Source organism: Piliocolobus tephrosceles, chromosome 1 (assembly GCF_002776525.5).
Source record: "Piliocolobus tephrosceles isolate RC106 chromosome 1, ASM277652v3, whole genome shotgun sequence".
In the NCBI taxonomy this organism is placed as follows: domain Eukaryota; kingdom Metazoa; phylum Chordata; class Mammalia; order Primates; family Cercopithecidae; genus Piliocolobus; species Piliocolobus tephrosceles.
Genome location: NC_045434.1, coordinates 85,123,769 through 85,139,035, shown reverse-complemented (window position 1 = coordinate 85,139,035; position 15,267 = coordinate 85,123,769). Strand labels below are relative to the sequence as shown.

Here is a 15,267-nt window from a genome sequence, read left to right as displayed (position 1 = left end):
ATATATATTTGTAGAGATGGAGTCTTGCTCTGCTGCCCAGGCTGGAGTGCAGTGGGGCGATCACAGCTCACTGCAGCCTCGACCTTCTGGGCGCAAGTGATTCTCCCGCCTCAGGTGCGCCACCATGCCTGGCTAATTTTTTTTAACTTTTTGTAGCGACAGGGCCTCACTCTGTTGCCCATGCTGGTCTCAAACTTCTGGGCTCAAGCGATCCTCCCCCCTTGGCCTCCTGAGTAGCTGGGACTATAGGTGTGAGCAACCCCACCCAGCTCAGAAATAATCTTAAATAATTTTTTTCAAAAACCTTCTAGTTACCACCTCAGATCTCTGCACCCCTTTATGGCAACTCCGGAAAGGAGCTGTGCTCACACCCTCCAGGACATCTCTTTCCATCCCCACTAAGCCCATCCCCTGGGTTCCATTTCTCTCCCCCAAAGCTACTGTCAGGGCCGCCACACTACCAGCAGCTCTGTCCTCATCTTGCTGTGAGAAAACAATTCTCCCTGGAATTCAGATTCCACATTTCAGCCCTCTGAGCAAAGGCACTCACAGCTAGGTTTAGAATAGAAGAAGAAGAAGAGAATAAAGTAGAAAGTAAGGAGAGTGAAGCAGAAGATGCCCATCTGCCTGGCTGTGTTCCAGGGCAACAGAGACAAAACCCTTCCATTCCTTTCCTGGGAGACATCTCTGCATCCCAGGGTAGGAAGTCATCCACTATCTCTGGAGTGAAGCATGGGCAGATGTACCAGCAGCCCCATAAAAAGAGCTCCAAGTCTCCTAAGATTCAGGATTTCTCTCTCGTGGGGCAACCCCTGCATGCAACTAACACCTGGTTCCATCGCCTCCTCACAGAAACGGGTGGGGGCAATGATGAGAGACACTGAGGCACTGCTGGTAAAAAGTCTTTGTCTCTGACCCATGAGTCTTGTGTCTTTTGTCTACATCTGGCTGGCAGGCTGGCTTGCAAGATTGCAAGTGGGGTAAAATTTTGGGCCCTTCACAGTTTTTGATTTACAATTTTGGGGACGGGGAAGTGACACTGTCAGAGGCATGGCCTTTTGGAAGGAAAAGAAGAAGTGGCCCTGTGGATCTCTTTCTCCACTTTGTTGTCCTGCTAAGGAGAGAAACTAGGCAGGTAGTTGCAGTCTGAGAACTGAGGAGTGGGTTCAAACACAGACACTTGGGCGGTGCCTTGGTTGGCGCTCTTTCTCCAATCCCTGCCAGGGACTTTGCTGGTTCCGCCTCAGTTCAGCCACTTCACAATAAATGCCAGAGCCAGTGCTGGATCTGAAGAAGATTCCGACCCTGTTCAGACCACAGCCACGGACACTCATGCCTGAACAGCAGCCACGATGGGCGAGGCAGGAGAGGGCTCAGCCCATCTAGCGCTGGCTGGTTCAGAGGGGAGAGGATGGGCACCAAGCCCGCACTCAGGAAGAATGGCCACAGCTTGGGCGTCTTGTGGAGCAGCCTCCTGCATCCAGCATGCTGGCCTTCCATTCTTCTGGGGGTGACAGTAGGGGATCTATGTGTTTGCGGTAGAGACAGGGTCCTACCTCCATGGTTGGCTGAGCCACGGAGGTGTGTCTTGTTCTGTCATTGTCCTCTAACCCCTTCCATCCCCTCTATACCACAGATCCTTTCCTGGCTCAAGCAACTTCCCTGAGATGACAGACTCCCCCAAGGGAAGGCAGAGGGGACACGGCAGGGAGTGCATGGACTCCTCCTGCCACGGCCTGCCAAGCAGCCAAAATCACAGGCATGTGACACCATGCCAGGCTCAGAGATAATTTTAAATAGGCTGGCAGGTAAAAGACACCTCTTCCTGGGGCAATGAACAATGAAGTGAATCAAGGCTGCTGATGGGGACACCCTGGCCAGACTGCCAAGGCTCCTGTGTAGAGCCCCCAGGACACCACATCACTAAGCCCCACCACAGGCAGGGTACAGACGCAGAATCTACATCACATGTCAGACTGAGGACATCCTGGAGAGACATTCTCAAGCCTACAGGAGAGGAGAACACATTGTACGTGGTGAACCCACTCTCCATCCTGGCAGACTGCTCCTATGAACCCAGTGTTGGGGCTCAGAAAACAAGACCCCAAAATGAGGGCCTCCCAAGCAGCCTCAGAAGCAAAATTATCTCTCTTTCTCCTCCCCTCCTGTCTCTAGCTCCTCATTCTCCTCCCAGGCTGCCATAGAAACTAGAATCCCTCTTCCCCAAGGCGGGTCATAGAAACCAGAACACCTTTTTCTCTAAAGTCAGCCACAGAGCCTAAAAATAGGACTCCAATTTTCTCTTCATCTTTCTGTGTAAAACTTGGCCATGAAGAAATGATCGGACCTACCTTGTTTGGCTGTGGATCTAAGACCCCCATACCAGCAAGGGTCCTGCTTCTCACTCAGAAGGAAAGGACACTGCTCAGAAGGCCAGGAAGAATCCAGACACACAGGCCTAGCAGGATGTCCCCACTCAGTCTGTTCTCACTAGATCCAACCCTATTTGCCCAATCCTATTTCGGCACAGTTGTCCATACTTTATGGAACCTAAGCATTAAAATAGACAGCTTCTTCTGGGTCTTTGGTCTTCATTCTGAAGGATCCAGTGTCTACACGTTCAATAAATGTGTCTGCCTTTCCTCCTATCTGTTTGTCTTTTGCAAGCCGATTGTTCAGCGAACCTGCGGAGGGCCAAGGGGAACGTTCTCCATGGCCCCTAGGCCAGCTGTCCCTCTCCAGGCCCTCTGTGGAGGCCTACCTGCTGTGAGGCTGCTCTGGGTCTCCAGCCACACCATGAAGGCATGTGCCACGCACACCTCCTGCAGTTTGATGTCCTATGATATCTACCACAAGAGCCACTCAGCAAGGGGACGGCAGTCTGACTGCGCCCACCTCCTCTTGGCCTATGGACCTTTGGAAGGCAGTCCAGTCACCAAGGGCAGCTGTCCCCAGAGAGGAGCTCTCTCGTGCAAGCTGCCTACTGGTGGTTAGGAAGCAAGGGAAAGGGGAGGGCCTCCATCCACAGGGAAACCCAGGCTCTGCCATGACCAACCCTCGGTGGCAGCCTGGTCCAAAGGGAGCGGGGCTCAGGGCATTCAACTGGCTTCTGGCAGGCTTTGATAAAAAAGATTTTGTTCCTCTTGAACCTAACCTCCCGGAGGAGAGGTCTGGACGGGTGGCAGGAGGGAAGCTCCTAAGACCCCAGGGAGCAGGCGTTAACGACCCATCCGAGCCTTCCTCCAGAAGTATCCCAGGGCAGCCCTCCAAGCCACTGTGTTCATCAGCTCTCACCAGTGGACACCGGGATGGCCCCTCCCAACACACCCAGGCAAAACTCCCTGGAGTCCTTCCTCTCAAGCCCCGTCCTCAATCATAGGCAGACCCGCGGGCCCAGCTGCTGTGGACAGTGAGAACAGGAAGGGCTGAGTGCCTGGATGGTGTCTGCAACACCAGGACAGCACTAGGTTATAAGGACTGAACTGGGGGCTTGGAGGCCGGTCAGCCAGGCCAGATGAGGTTAACCTGACAGCCCAGGTGACCCCCTGGGGGGTCATCTGGGAGGTACCATCAATCAGTACTGATATGTGCCTTCCTAGGAGTCCCCAAATTGTAAACAATAACTGTGTTCTCAAGACTTCCTGTGTGGGAGCCACACACGTGGTGGCTGGTGTCTTGGGGTGGTCCAGGGTAGTCCCACAGGTTGGCATCTCCCCTGCTGAGAGGCTTGATTAAATGCAACCTGAGTTAGACTGGAAGGACGGCATACCAGCCAGCGTCAGTCAGATTAGCCAGGATGGCTGAGGGCTGGGCACAAGTGTGGGAAAATCCCCGAGGGGCTGGAGCCTGTGGAAATAGGGTGGAGCTGGGTCTCTTGGGGCACAATGCCCCACAGTTGGCCAGCTCCTGCAGCCCAGATGCTCCAGACAGCAGTGCTCACACAAGGAGACATTCCAGGACAGTGGAGCAGAGATGCCTCCCTCCCTGGAGACACCCAAGGTGATGAGATGCAGCCCCTGAAATCCATGGTACAGCACATGCATGTGCAGGTTTCTCCCACACTACCCCTGAGAGCTGTGGCAAGAGCCTGTTCTGGCTGCTGCCTCATGTTGAGTAATGAATCATTTCTGTCTTGGACATCTTGTGTCTTCTGTGTGTGTGCAAATAACTATACATATATATATGTGTATATGTAGCATTTGTGCATGTTTACATGCAGATATGTGTGTACTACATATGCCTGTGTGTACCTATGTGTATGGTGGATCTATGTGTATATATGTGTACTGTGTACGTATGCATGCAGACGAGTGTGTAGTATTTATGAATATAAATGTGTGGTGTCTATGTGTGCAGCATGCACGTGTGTTGCATGTATCTGTGCATGTGTATTGTGTATGGTATGTGGCTGTGTATATATGTGTATGTGTGCAGTATTATCTATGTGTGCACATCTGTGTGGTCTCTAATATGTATATTTATATATGTGTACAGTGTGTACACACATGTACGTGTAGCTGTGTAGTGTGTGTGCATATGTAAAGTATGTACTTGTGTGTGTAATGTGCATGTATCTGTGTATGTGTATAGTGCATGTTTGCATGTATCTGTGTATATATGTAGTTGTATAGGTACATGTAGTGTGCACTTGTGCATGATGCATGTGCATGTGGTGTGTGTGCATGTATGTGTACCTGTATAATGTGTATCTATGTACATATTCATGTGTACGGTATGTATTTGTGTATATGTATTGTATACTATGCATGTATGTGTAGTATCTGTATGTGTGGTATACATCTATGTATATTACACATATAGTGTTAATGTATATGTGTGTGTAATGCATATATATGTGGTGTATATGTACATATGAATGAGTGTGTAGCATGCATCTCTGTGTCTCTATGTACGTGTGTGTACAAGTGTGTGTAATGTGTATGTGTGTAAACTGTGACAGGCTGACTTGCACGTGTGTGAAGGGTAGAATGGGAGGTTCCACAGTTCTGGGGACCCTGGCAGCCCTGGATGCCCCTGCCCACTCCCCGTTGGCCTCTCCCTGGCTGGCTTCCTGGGCCCCCACTTCCCTGGCTGCTCCTTCCCCTGGGTTCGCGTCCCCTCATTTCTGCAGATTCTGGAAGTGGGGGCTCTCAAGCCTGGGTGCTTGGGCCTCACCCCCTCCACATGCACTCTGCGTCTGCATCGACTGGCAGGTCAGACGCTCTGTGAGCTGACAACGTCCCATTCATCGCCTCCGGCCACATCCCTCTTCTGAGCCTTACTTGTACTTCTCCAACCACCCCTCGGCCCCTCTGCCAGCATCACTGCAGGCACCTCAACTCTGCAGAGTCCTCCCAGGCCTGGTGCTTCTTCCTCCCACCCAGCCCTGTCTGCACACCACCGTGCCTCTCCCCAGCCTTCTACCTTTGCAAACAGAACCACCCTGGTGGATGTCCAGCCCCAACTGTGTGCACATCTGGATGCCAAGCTCTTTCCACATAGCCAGCCACCCTATCAGCAAATCAGGCCAGCTCAGCCTTCAACACGCCCCTGGAATCCACAGCCATCCCTGAGCCCGGGTCCCCAGCTCCAGCACGGTGACTCCCAGGCTGGTGTCCCAGGTCCCCTCTTGGCCCTCCCCAGCAGGTTCCTGGCATTACAGGCAAGGAGACAGATGACAGAGCCAAACTGTGTCCCTCTGCTGCTCAAACCCGACGTGGCTCCAGCACAGGGGAGGATCAATGCTCCCCAGGGAGAGGTCCCCAGTTCCTGGGAGGTGATCTCAGGCCCTTGGGATATCCTGCCTGGTAAAAGCATCTGTTCTCCTTGGGATCCCTGGGCCACATGGGATCATCTATGCTGACCGTGAGATTTCTGAGATTCCTGGGGGTCCCTGGGCCATACAGCATCAGCTTGGCTTCCAGAAGGGCTGGAGCCCAAGGCCCACCACAGAGCAGTGAGCCACGATTCCATGGCTGAGCCTGCAAAACCCTGGACACAATGGCCAGGGAAGCACCTGGTTGGCATCACCCTGTGCATGTCATCACATGCTGTCACTGGGAGAAATGATGCCCCCGGTAGGGGACAACTGGAAGTTCATGCCTAGTGCCACCTGGACCTTTCCCTAGGTGGCTCTCCCAGTAGCTGCTTTAACCTGGGCCCATTGGCCGCAATCAGCCCTGACTATGTGACTAGCAGCTTTGCAGAGCCGAGTCCCCCCACTGAACTCCCTCCTCTTCACGTCTCGGCATCTCCGTGTCCCCAGCCATGCTGCCTTTGATTTGGAAGGCAGGTGGCAAGTGAACATATAAGGCCTGTCCTTCATGCCCCAGACTCCCGGCCAAATCCCATACTGGGTCCCCAGCCCTCACAGCCTGTTTCTCTTGGGAGGCTCTTTCCTGTTGCAGGGCCAGCATCTTGGACAGGAAGGCCACAGCCCCTGGCCCCGGGGTTTACCTTTGTACCAGCTGATGACAGGCTTGGGTGTGCCCGTTACGCGGCAGGCCAGCTTGACTGTCTCACCCAGCTCGGCTGTGCAGTCGGCCAGCTCCTCTTCAAAGTCTGGGGGCCCTGAGGACACACATGGCCCTGAGTGCTCTGTGGGGGGACACTGGGCTGCAGCACCCCCAGGTGCACCTGGCAGGTCACCTGCCCTGCACCACGAGCCCCACATCCGATGGTGTGGCCACTATGGGGACTGTCCCCTGTCATCCCTCATCCAAGGTCCCCATCCAGAGTCAGGTGAGTGAGGCAGGCGTGTGTTAAACAGAGAGCAGTGGGGGCTCCGGGGAAGATTCTGTTCTGGTTGAGGAAGCAGACCCTGGGCTGCCAGACCCTTCACAGCCCCTGACGTGATCTGGGTGGGTGCCTTGAGCTTGGGGCCCCCATGGTATCCCCGACCTTGGGTCAGGGCCAATCAACACCCAGCCCAGGGGCTCCCCATGAGGCTGTAGTCGTCACATGCCACAGGCTGGTTGAGCCGTCTGTCCTAGGAACGAGCCCACCCCCACACCCACCCAGGTAGGGACCTGTGCGGCTGCAGGAACAGGCTTGGGTGCCCCATCCCAGCTCAGCCACCTGGGCCCCCAGGGAGGTGGACACTCACGCCACACAGGCAGGGCCAGACGCTGCTGGATGCCACAGATCTCCTTCACCCACGAATTCTTGATAATGGCTGTCCGTGCCTGCAGCAGGTACTTGCGCACCGAGTCCTCCCGCTCCTGCCACACCTCAAAGGCACGGTCATCCCCCTCCACCTGGTCATTCAGGTCGATGCTGCTCAGCTGTGGGTAGGGGAGGGTGTCAGCACAGGGATGGGGCTGACCATCCTCAACAGATGTGCGACTCGATGAGGAAACATTCAGGCCACCCTGGACCAGCGGCTGCAGGCGTGGCCACCGGCATCCACCCCGGAGCTGAGGGACAGGGAGCCCCGCCCAGCAGCCCGGAGCCCACATACCTTCATCATGTTCCGGAACACGTAGCTGAAGGTATCGGTGCGGGAGTCTCGCCGGGGCTTGCAGATTACCAGGTGGTTGCGGAAGAGGAACACGTGACGGTTGTGGCCCTTCCAGGGCATTCGGGCCCCTGGCGCACCCTCCCACACGATGAAGTGGCCCTGGGGGAGGGTGTGGACTGCGGTCAGCCTGTGTTGGGCCAGACTGCCCAGAGGTGCAGACCCCACAGCCACCCAAGTACCCAGTGCCCTGCCCAACTCATGCACGCACCCCTACTTCCTGGCAGCCCCAGATGCAAGCCCCCAACACCCCAATATCCTACCACCTCACACGCATCTCCCGGCCCCGGCGTGTGAGGTGCCCCTCCCCAACCTGGCGGATGGGCTCGCCCAGGGCCTCCAGGGTGCCCGGGTACTTCTCCATGAGGGACACGTGCAGCTGGTTCTCGGCGCGCTGCGGCAGGGCAGACACCACGGCATAGGCCTGCTCCAGCAGCGCGCAGTTCTGTCTGTTCCGCGCCTTGTTGCGGATCAGCTCCTGGGGCCGGGACGAAGGTCAGGGTTCGGACTGCTCCACAGGCTGGACCCCAAAAGACCCAGCCTGGGCAGAGGAGGTGGGGCAGGGGAGGTGGTGCCCACCTTCAGCAAGGCCTGGTATCGCTGCACCCGCTCCACCGGCTGCTCCAGGTAGTGTTGTAGAGGTGGCGGTGGGGGCTGAGAGGGGTCCCCTGCCGACAGGGCCTCCTCCGCATATTTCTGTGGGAACCACAAGGGTGGGTTTTAGGGCAGGAATGCAAGGCCCCCTGATGGCTGTGTCCCTGAGAGCTGGAGGGTGGGTCCCCAGGGTGCACACACAAACTGCACCCCAGGTGACAGCTGTCATCACCTACTGACAGGTGACAAGCACAGGACTTGGGCTGCTGAAATGGCCTGCCCAGGAGCATGGGGCTGCAGAAGGAGCTCCACCCGCATTTCTGAACTGAGGCCCAAGGGGGCCGCAGGGAGGCTGTGGGCAGTGGCAAGGTCGGGGATGAACACAGGTTCTGATGTGGGCAGGCCAGGATGAACCTTGGAGGATGCCTGGGCTCAGTGAGCCTTCAGAGGGAGCCAAGGGCAGGCACTGAGGTTCAGGAGTCCATGAGCTCAGGCATGGGCACCTTGTAGAACTCCTGGATGGCCGTGCTGACGACCACCGACTCAGCCTGCACGCGCCCCACCAGGAACTCCAGGTACTGCTCAAAGGCTGCCTGGTTCTTGATGAAGCACATGGCCACGTCGTCGTCCGTGTCACATTGCTGCAGCTCCTGCAGGAAGCTGCTGTGAAGGGGGATGGCATCAGGACTCAGCCTGAGCTCCATAGCCTGGCCCTGAGCCCTCACCTCTGGGAGGAAGCTGGCCCTGCACAAGGGCTGGGGCCTGTGGCTCCTGGAGTTTGTGAGAGTATGCATGCAGACATGTGTGGACATGCAAAGAAGTGCTTGTGTGCCGTGTATGAAAGCTCTTATGAATATTACATGTGTACATGTATGTGGGCATGCACATTTGTGGAGGTATGTAAATGTGTACGAGCACATGTGGCTGCATACACAGGCAGGTGGTGGGGGAAGGAGATGCTGTGTGTTATATGCATGTGTGCATGTATTCAAGTACTCAGATGAAAGGGTGGGCATGTACATGCTGGGTGTGCACATGTGTGAAGTGCACATGCATAGGTGTGCAAAAATAGTGTGGAGACATACATATGTGTGTCCATGTGTGTAACATGTATACATGCACACAGGCATATATGTGTATGCACATGTCTATAGGTACGCACTGTGGGCACACAGGGGATGTACACATGTATATGGGTGTATGTGTGTACTGTGTGCACGTGTGTGCATTTACAGATGTGCACATGTGCCATGCACATGGGTATATGCTGTTAAAGGCTACACCTGTACACATGTATGTGTTCATGTGTGCACACGTGTGAGGGTGTGCATGCACATGGGCTTGTGCACATGCCAGTTAGCTGTTGGTGCACCGCAGGGCTTCCCACGAGTAAGCCAGGTACACATGTCTGGGTTTCTGACGGGAGGTGCGCTGAGGGATAAATCAAGTCAGTACAGGTTCTCTCCCTCCTTGGCTCCAACCCACCTGCAGGAGGCCTGGCCCTACAGTGCGTCTATGCATGGGTGTGTGTGTGTGTGTGTGTGGCCCCACCCACCCACCTGCTGTGAAAGAGGCTGATGTCCCGCACATTGCGGAAGATGACTGCCTTCTGGCTGGCCACAGCTGCGGGCACGTGGGGGCAGTGCTCCAGGTACTGTAGGTGGTGGCTCTGCAGGAACTGCAGCTCCTCCACGAAGGCCTGCTCAGAACTCAGTAGCTCCTGGATCACAGAGCTGGGCGGGAGGGGGCCGCCATAAGGGACCACGGAGTTCCTGCTTCCCATGCAGGGACTGCGGGCCACGAGGCTCCCGATCCCTCAGATGCTAAATGGGAACTCCTCCTGCTGCGCAGCCTGTCGCCTGCTCACAGGAAGTGGGAGAGCAGGTGGAGAGAGGCTCCCTCTCGGACAACACCAGGAAGCCAGTCCCAACACCAGGAAGCAACCCAGATGGGTCCTGCCAGTGCAAGACTGGGAGGGCAGCTGTGGGAACCCAGGCAGCTCTGGGCCTGCTCTGCTGTCCTTGGCCCCTACCTGTCCCTGACAGGCTCACACAGGAGCACTGTTTCAGAGGCCCCTGCAGAGGAATCAGCATGGCCATGACCCCAAGACCTCCAGGGTTAGGGCCTGGACCCAGAGCCAGGGCAAGCGGCCAGCTCCTTTGGGAGACTGTCCAGTCGGTGGGATGCCAGTGCCACCACCTCCGGCCCAGCAGCCACTCACCTCAGCCTTGACTTGTATTCATCTTCAGACACGGCCTCCCCGGGGAACTCAGGGGCCTCAGCAGGCCCCCACTCAGGTGACAGCTGGTGAGGGACAGGAGTATTTGGTCGGGGTGCTGAACTCTGGCCCTGCCCTGTGTGGATTGGGCTCTCGCCCCCTCAAATTGGGACGCCCCTCCTAGGGGCCCCCAGGACCCCAAGGACACCTCCTGCCTAGCCATTCAGGTACCTTGAGCCTCCTGTCCAGGTAGGCTGGTGACACCCAGCCCTGCCGTGAGGGGCTAGACTTGGTGGGCTTGGTGCGGACGAGCCAGCGCAGTGGGTGGGCTGCATCCAGAACCTCCACATACTGGCCTTCCCGCAGTGCGATGGCATCCTGCTCAGCTCCCAGGGGCAGGTAATCGGCGGTGACCACGTAGATGTCAAAGATCTGAGAGGGGGGTGGGGGTGCTAAAGTGGTGAGACCCAGGAGGTGCCAGCTGGGCCTGCCGAGATCCCAAGCCACAGGGCAGGGATCCCCAGTCAGCATGCACACGCCTGGTTCCTGTCCCACGCAGAACAGCAGGAATGTGAGAGACTTCCCCTGCCCCACCCCCAACCCTAGAGGTCACCACAGCCCTGGGGTCTCCAGGCCTGGACTGCCTACACTCAGTTACTTGCTTACCTTCTCCCCGTCTCCACACCCACCCCAAGCCCTAACAGGGTGCCTGGTATACTGGAGGTCTGAGACACATTCTCCTTTGAAGGAATGAAGGAGTGAATGAATGAACCAAACAAATGGCTCTCCAGGAAGGCAAATCTCCGCAGGACATTGTGTGGAGAAGATCCTGTTCTCACCAGTTCCTGCAACTTGCTGGGGTCCCACCTCCCTAAAGTCCCACGGGAGTCCTGCCTCCTGAGCCCCTCTCCACCCTTCACCTTCTCTTCAGGAAGGTCAGGGCCTTTCCCTGCCCTGCTCCCAGAGGATTCCAGCTGCCCACCTCGCCTCGGGCGTCGCCATCCTCTGACTCTGAGGAAGACTCCTGGATGCTGGAGGATGGCCGTGATCGGCCGTGGCGAGGGGATGCAGATGGTGTCTTGGAGTCATCATCGCTGTCACCTCCAGGCACCTGCAGCTTGGCTGGGGGTGTAAGGATCATGACACCCTGGCCTGCCTCTGGCTCTCCAGGGCTCAGGGGAAGGGCAAACACCCCGGACACATCCCAGTGACCCTGGGACATGGGCCACTGCCCCTCACCCTGCGTGATCTTGGCCGATACCATCTCAGTGATCTGGGAGGTCAGTTTCTGCAGCAACTCCTCTGTGCCCACCTCAGCAAGGGACAGGTGTCTGAGGGCCTCCTTGGCAGCCAGAGGCTCTCCTGGGGATACAAACACTCTGCTCAGGTTGCTGCATGCCCCTCAGATGTGTACCAAGCACCCCATGCTGTAGGCCCATCTTGGGCCCTGGGAGCCAATGGTGAACAAACAGCCAAGCCTCCCCCACATGGTGCTGATGTCTAGCAGGGAGATGATGAGACTCAGTGGCCAGCAGGGCGGGAGGCCGGTGGCAACTGGCCAGGATGAGGAGTCACTCTGGCTCGTTAGTGCCAAGCCGAGGCATGACCAGGGGGCTGAGAATGTCCAGAGACAGAGGGCACAGTGGGGACTGAGAGTGGACAGTGGATGAGGGGCATTGGGGACAGAGTCAGCAGAGGCCAGACTTGGGCATCAGGCTGCAGAAGGGGCCATGGGTCCAAAGCGGGGCTGTGTTGCCTCTGTTCTCAGTGCCCAGCACCTAGGAGTTCTACCCAGACCCTGGTATCTACACAGCCCGCTGGATGTGAGCTCTGTGCCCAGGGCTGGCCCAGGGACCCCGCAGGCTCCCAGATCCATGGGGATCAGACATGGTTCCGACACTAATCAAGCCTGAAGTCCAGCCATGGGTCGGTCCTGGCTGTGTGAGCAGGTGTCTCAGTGCTGTGCTGCTCAGGAGGGGCCTCTGAGGCCTGAAGCCACCCCCGGGCAGCCTCCTCTTTGATCCCAGCATCAGGGGATCAGCCACCCTGGCCCCTCACAGGCATGCACCCACCCTGACTGTACCTTTCCTCTGCCCACTAAGGTCAGCAAAACTCGCAGTTTCCAACCCCTGTGCTGAGACGGCTTGTGTGGTCCTAAACGGGCAAAGGGGGTGTCCTGAGAGGCCTGGGCTGGACCCCGCCACCCTCTGTCCTTATGCAGAAGCTCCTGACAAAAAGAGGGTCTGGGGACAACAGACCAAGATACTAGAGAAAGGGGCTCCATACCAGAGAGGCCCAACAGAAGCCCTCACTTTACAATGGGGAAACTGAGGTGCAGAGAAGGAAGAGAGCTGGCCCAAACCACACGGCCTGCGTGGGGCAGAGCCAGGACACACTCTGGGACAGGTGTTCTCCCCAGGGTCAGCGCCGTCCCATCCCCCACTCCTAGAGCATCCTCCCTGGCCCTGACCGGAACAGCCTCCAGGGGCAACCCTCACTTACCCCTGCAGGAAAGTGGAAATCAGTGCTTCCTTCACTTTCTCCTGCTCCTCCACCTTAGACACTGTCAGGAGGACCGGGCAAGCCATCAGGACGGTGCTCCCAACCCCGGCATGTCTGATTCCAGATCTGGACTGGGTCCCTCCGAAGCCCTGAGCAAGGGCTATGCCCAAGCTCACCTCCCCATCCCACTCTTGGCCTGTGGTCACCCCAACAGTGATGGGAGGAGAACAGGGGTTCTCCTGTCCTCAGAGGGGCTGAGCAAGGCCCAAGATGCAGGGGGCTTCAGGAAAAGTCCCTGGAGCCGGCGGTGCAGAACCCCCGGGGCCTGGGCCCAGAGGGGACTCTGAGGCTCAAAACCACCAGCACCACCAGGGCCTGACCCATCTTGGGGTCTCCCTGGTGCTGTCAAAGAATGAGAAGAGGAAGGAGGGGGTCGCACAGGGTCCCAGCCCAGATGGTGGTGATGGGCAGTGTGCCCCAAGGAGACTCCAAAGCTACCCAGTGCCCACCTCCCATGTCCCAGCCCTCCACCTCCCCGCCCCCCACTCACGGCCCGAGACGCGCAGGCTGGCAGAGCAGAGGGCCTGGCCGGCAGCGTTGCTGGCGATGCACGTGTAGGTGCCCTGGTGCTGCCGGCCCACGTCCAGCAGGACCAGGCTGTGCTGCTGTGCAGAGCTGGCCATGGTGTAGCCTGGCGTGTCAGGGCCAATCCACAGGACACCCCTCTCAGCCTCCTCCCTGAGCCAGTGCACGGTGGGCGCCGGGCGTCCTAGGGGCGGGTAGGAGGTGCTGAGTGCACCCCGCCAGGAGCCGGGCCTCTGGAGGTGGAGCCCTGCCTGTGGCCCTCCCTCAGGATGATCTGAGTGGGGAGGGGGCACCTCTGTCCCATCCCCCAGGGGTGATCCTTCCACAGCAGGGGACAGGAAATGCCTTACCTTCTACCTTCACGGAGAAGGTGATGCTGGAGCCTTTCTTCACTTTCTTGGGGGTGAACCTCTCCAGCATTCGGGGTGGCACCAGCTGCTCATGCACATCTAGGGGGCACAGGGTGGCTGGCAGAGACCTTGGCACAGCCCCCACTGCCTGCCTCCTGGCCCCCGATGGTGTCTGCAGGCCCCCAGGTGGCTCTCCACAGCCAACACCTGGACAGCACCACGCTGTCCCCTCGGCCGGGTTGTCTCCTAGGTGCGCCCTCCCTGAGCCAGCCTATGGCCACCCACACCTCCACTGCGGCCAGCCCTAGGGTCAGGCCCTCGGCACCCATGGCCACCTGGCCTCTCCCTGACTGTCTGGGGCCGCCTCACCTGATGCAGGCTTCTCTTCTGGCTCATCGGGGCCTGAAAGAGGCACTAGAGTCAGACACCCAGCACACACAGGTCCCCGCCGTGGCTCCTACCCAGCGCTGTGCAGGAGCCCAGCAGTTCTACCCCCTGCAGTGAGGGAACCCAAGGGCAGCGCTGCTCCCTAAGCAAACGTCCTAACCCCTGCCTGAAACCTGGGCCATGGAGCCCTGCAACTTACACACTCTGGTGACAGAGGCAACAGGCCGCATGGACCAGACCCAATGCCCCACCACCCACCCTCACCCTGCCACGGACTCTGTGGCCCCACACTGGAACCAGCATACAACCAAATAATGCTGCCCAGAGCAGCAGAGGACTCACACCTGGGGACGCTGGGGAAAGCTGCAGCAGTGGCGGGACGGGTTTGGGTGAAACTTGGAATAAACTCTCAGTGCTCAGAACTTTTTGAACAATAAGGAAGTAGGGTCCTCTAGTCCCAAGCTACACCGGCTCTGGCTGTGCCTGGATTTACCTAGAGCCTCAGTGTTTACCCACTTTCTTGGGTCAACTTCAACCTCCAGCCTGCCCATCAGTCAGGACAGAGGGCTGCACACCCGCTCCCTGAAGGGCCAACTTCTGGCCACCTGTGCCACTTTGTACCAGTGACTCCCACTGAGGGCCTGATATGGCAAGGTGTGCAGGGGATGTCAGCCCTGCCCAGGATGCTGCCCAGGGCCCAAGTCTCTGCCCGGCCCCTCGGAGCACCCACCTCGGACCAGCAGCCGGGCAGATGAGTAGGCGGCACCCATGGCATTGCTGATGTAGGCCGCATACTGGCCAGAGTCCTCCCGAGTGACTGAGATGATCTCCAGGGTATGCAGGGTCTTTTTGTCAGTCATGCGGATGTGGGCAGATGCGGTCAGGGGCTGGCCATCTTTGAACCAGTATAATCTGGGAGCAGGGTAGCCTGGGCCACAGGAGGGGGAGTGGTCAGCCTGGGCTACCACCCACGGGCACTGTGTCCTCCAGATGGGAGACAGATGAAGGCCTGGAGAGAGGGTCCCTCAAAGACCCCCACACCACCAGTGATGGAGTGTCGGCCTCCAGCACCCAGGCAGCAGGGAGAGTGACCGCCTGACCCTGTTGCTGGGGTC

General features: G+C 57.8%; 1 protein-coding gene across 1 annotated transcript in view; it reads right to left on the bottom strand.

The window, feature by feature from the left end:
• OBSCN (obscurin, cytoskeletal calmodulin and titin-interacting RhoGEF) overlaps nucleotides 1-15,267 on the bottom strand; it is a 174,429-nt gene that overhangs the window by 31,198 nt on the left and 127,964 nt on the right. The window contains exons 61-77 of the mRNA XM_031935294.1: nucleotides 14,883-15,080; nucleotides 14,135-14,167; nucleotides 13,766-13,864; nucleotides 13,381-13,599; nucleotides 12,831-12,891; nucleotides 12,412-12,482; nucleotides 11,568-11,690; nucleotides 11,311-11,450; nucleotides 10,560-10,760; nucleotides 10,332-10,414; nucleotides 9,670-9,843; nucleotides 8,614-8,773; nucleotides 8,096-8,212; nucleotides 7,830-7,994; nucleotides 7,460-7,618; nucleotides 7,106-7,283; nucleotides 6,457-6,570 (exon numbers count right to left, since the gene is read on the bottom strand). Coding sequence (XP_031791154.1) covers nucleotides 6,457-6,570; nucleotides 7,106-7,283; nucleotides 7,460-7,618; nucleotides 7,830-7,994; nucleotides 8,096-8,212; nucleotides 8,614-8,773; nucleotides 9,670-9,843; nucleotides 10,332-10,414; nucleotides 10,560-10,760; nucleotides 11,311-11,450; nucleotides 11,568-11,690; nucleotides 12,412-12,482; nucleotides 12,831-12,891; nucleotides 13,381-13,599; nucleotides 13,766-13,864; nucleotides 14,135-14,167; nucleotides 14,883-15,080 — 2,295 coding nt within the window. The remainder of the gene's footprint in view (nucleotides 1-6,456; nucleotides 6,571-7,105; nucleotides 7,284-7,459; nucleotides 7,619-7,829; nucleotides 7,995-8,095; nucleotides 8,213-8,613; nucleotides 8,774-9,669; nucleotides 9,844-10,331; nucleotides 10,415-10,559; nucleotides 10,761-11,310; nucleotides 11,451-11,567; nucleotides 11,691-12,411; nucleotides 12,483-12,830; nucleotides 12,892-13,380; nucleotides 13,600-13,765; nucleotides 13,865-14,134; nucleotides 14,168-14,882; nucleotides 15,081-15,267) is intronic.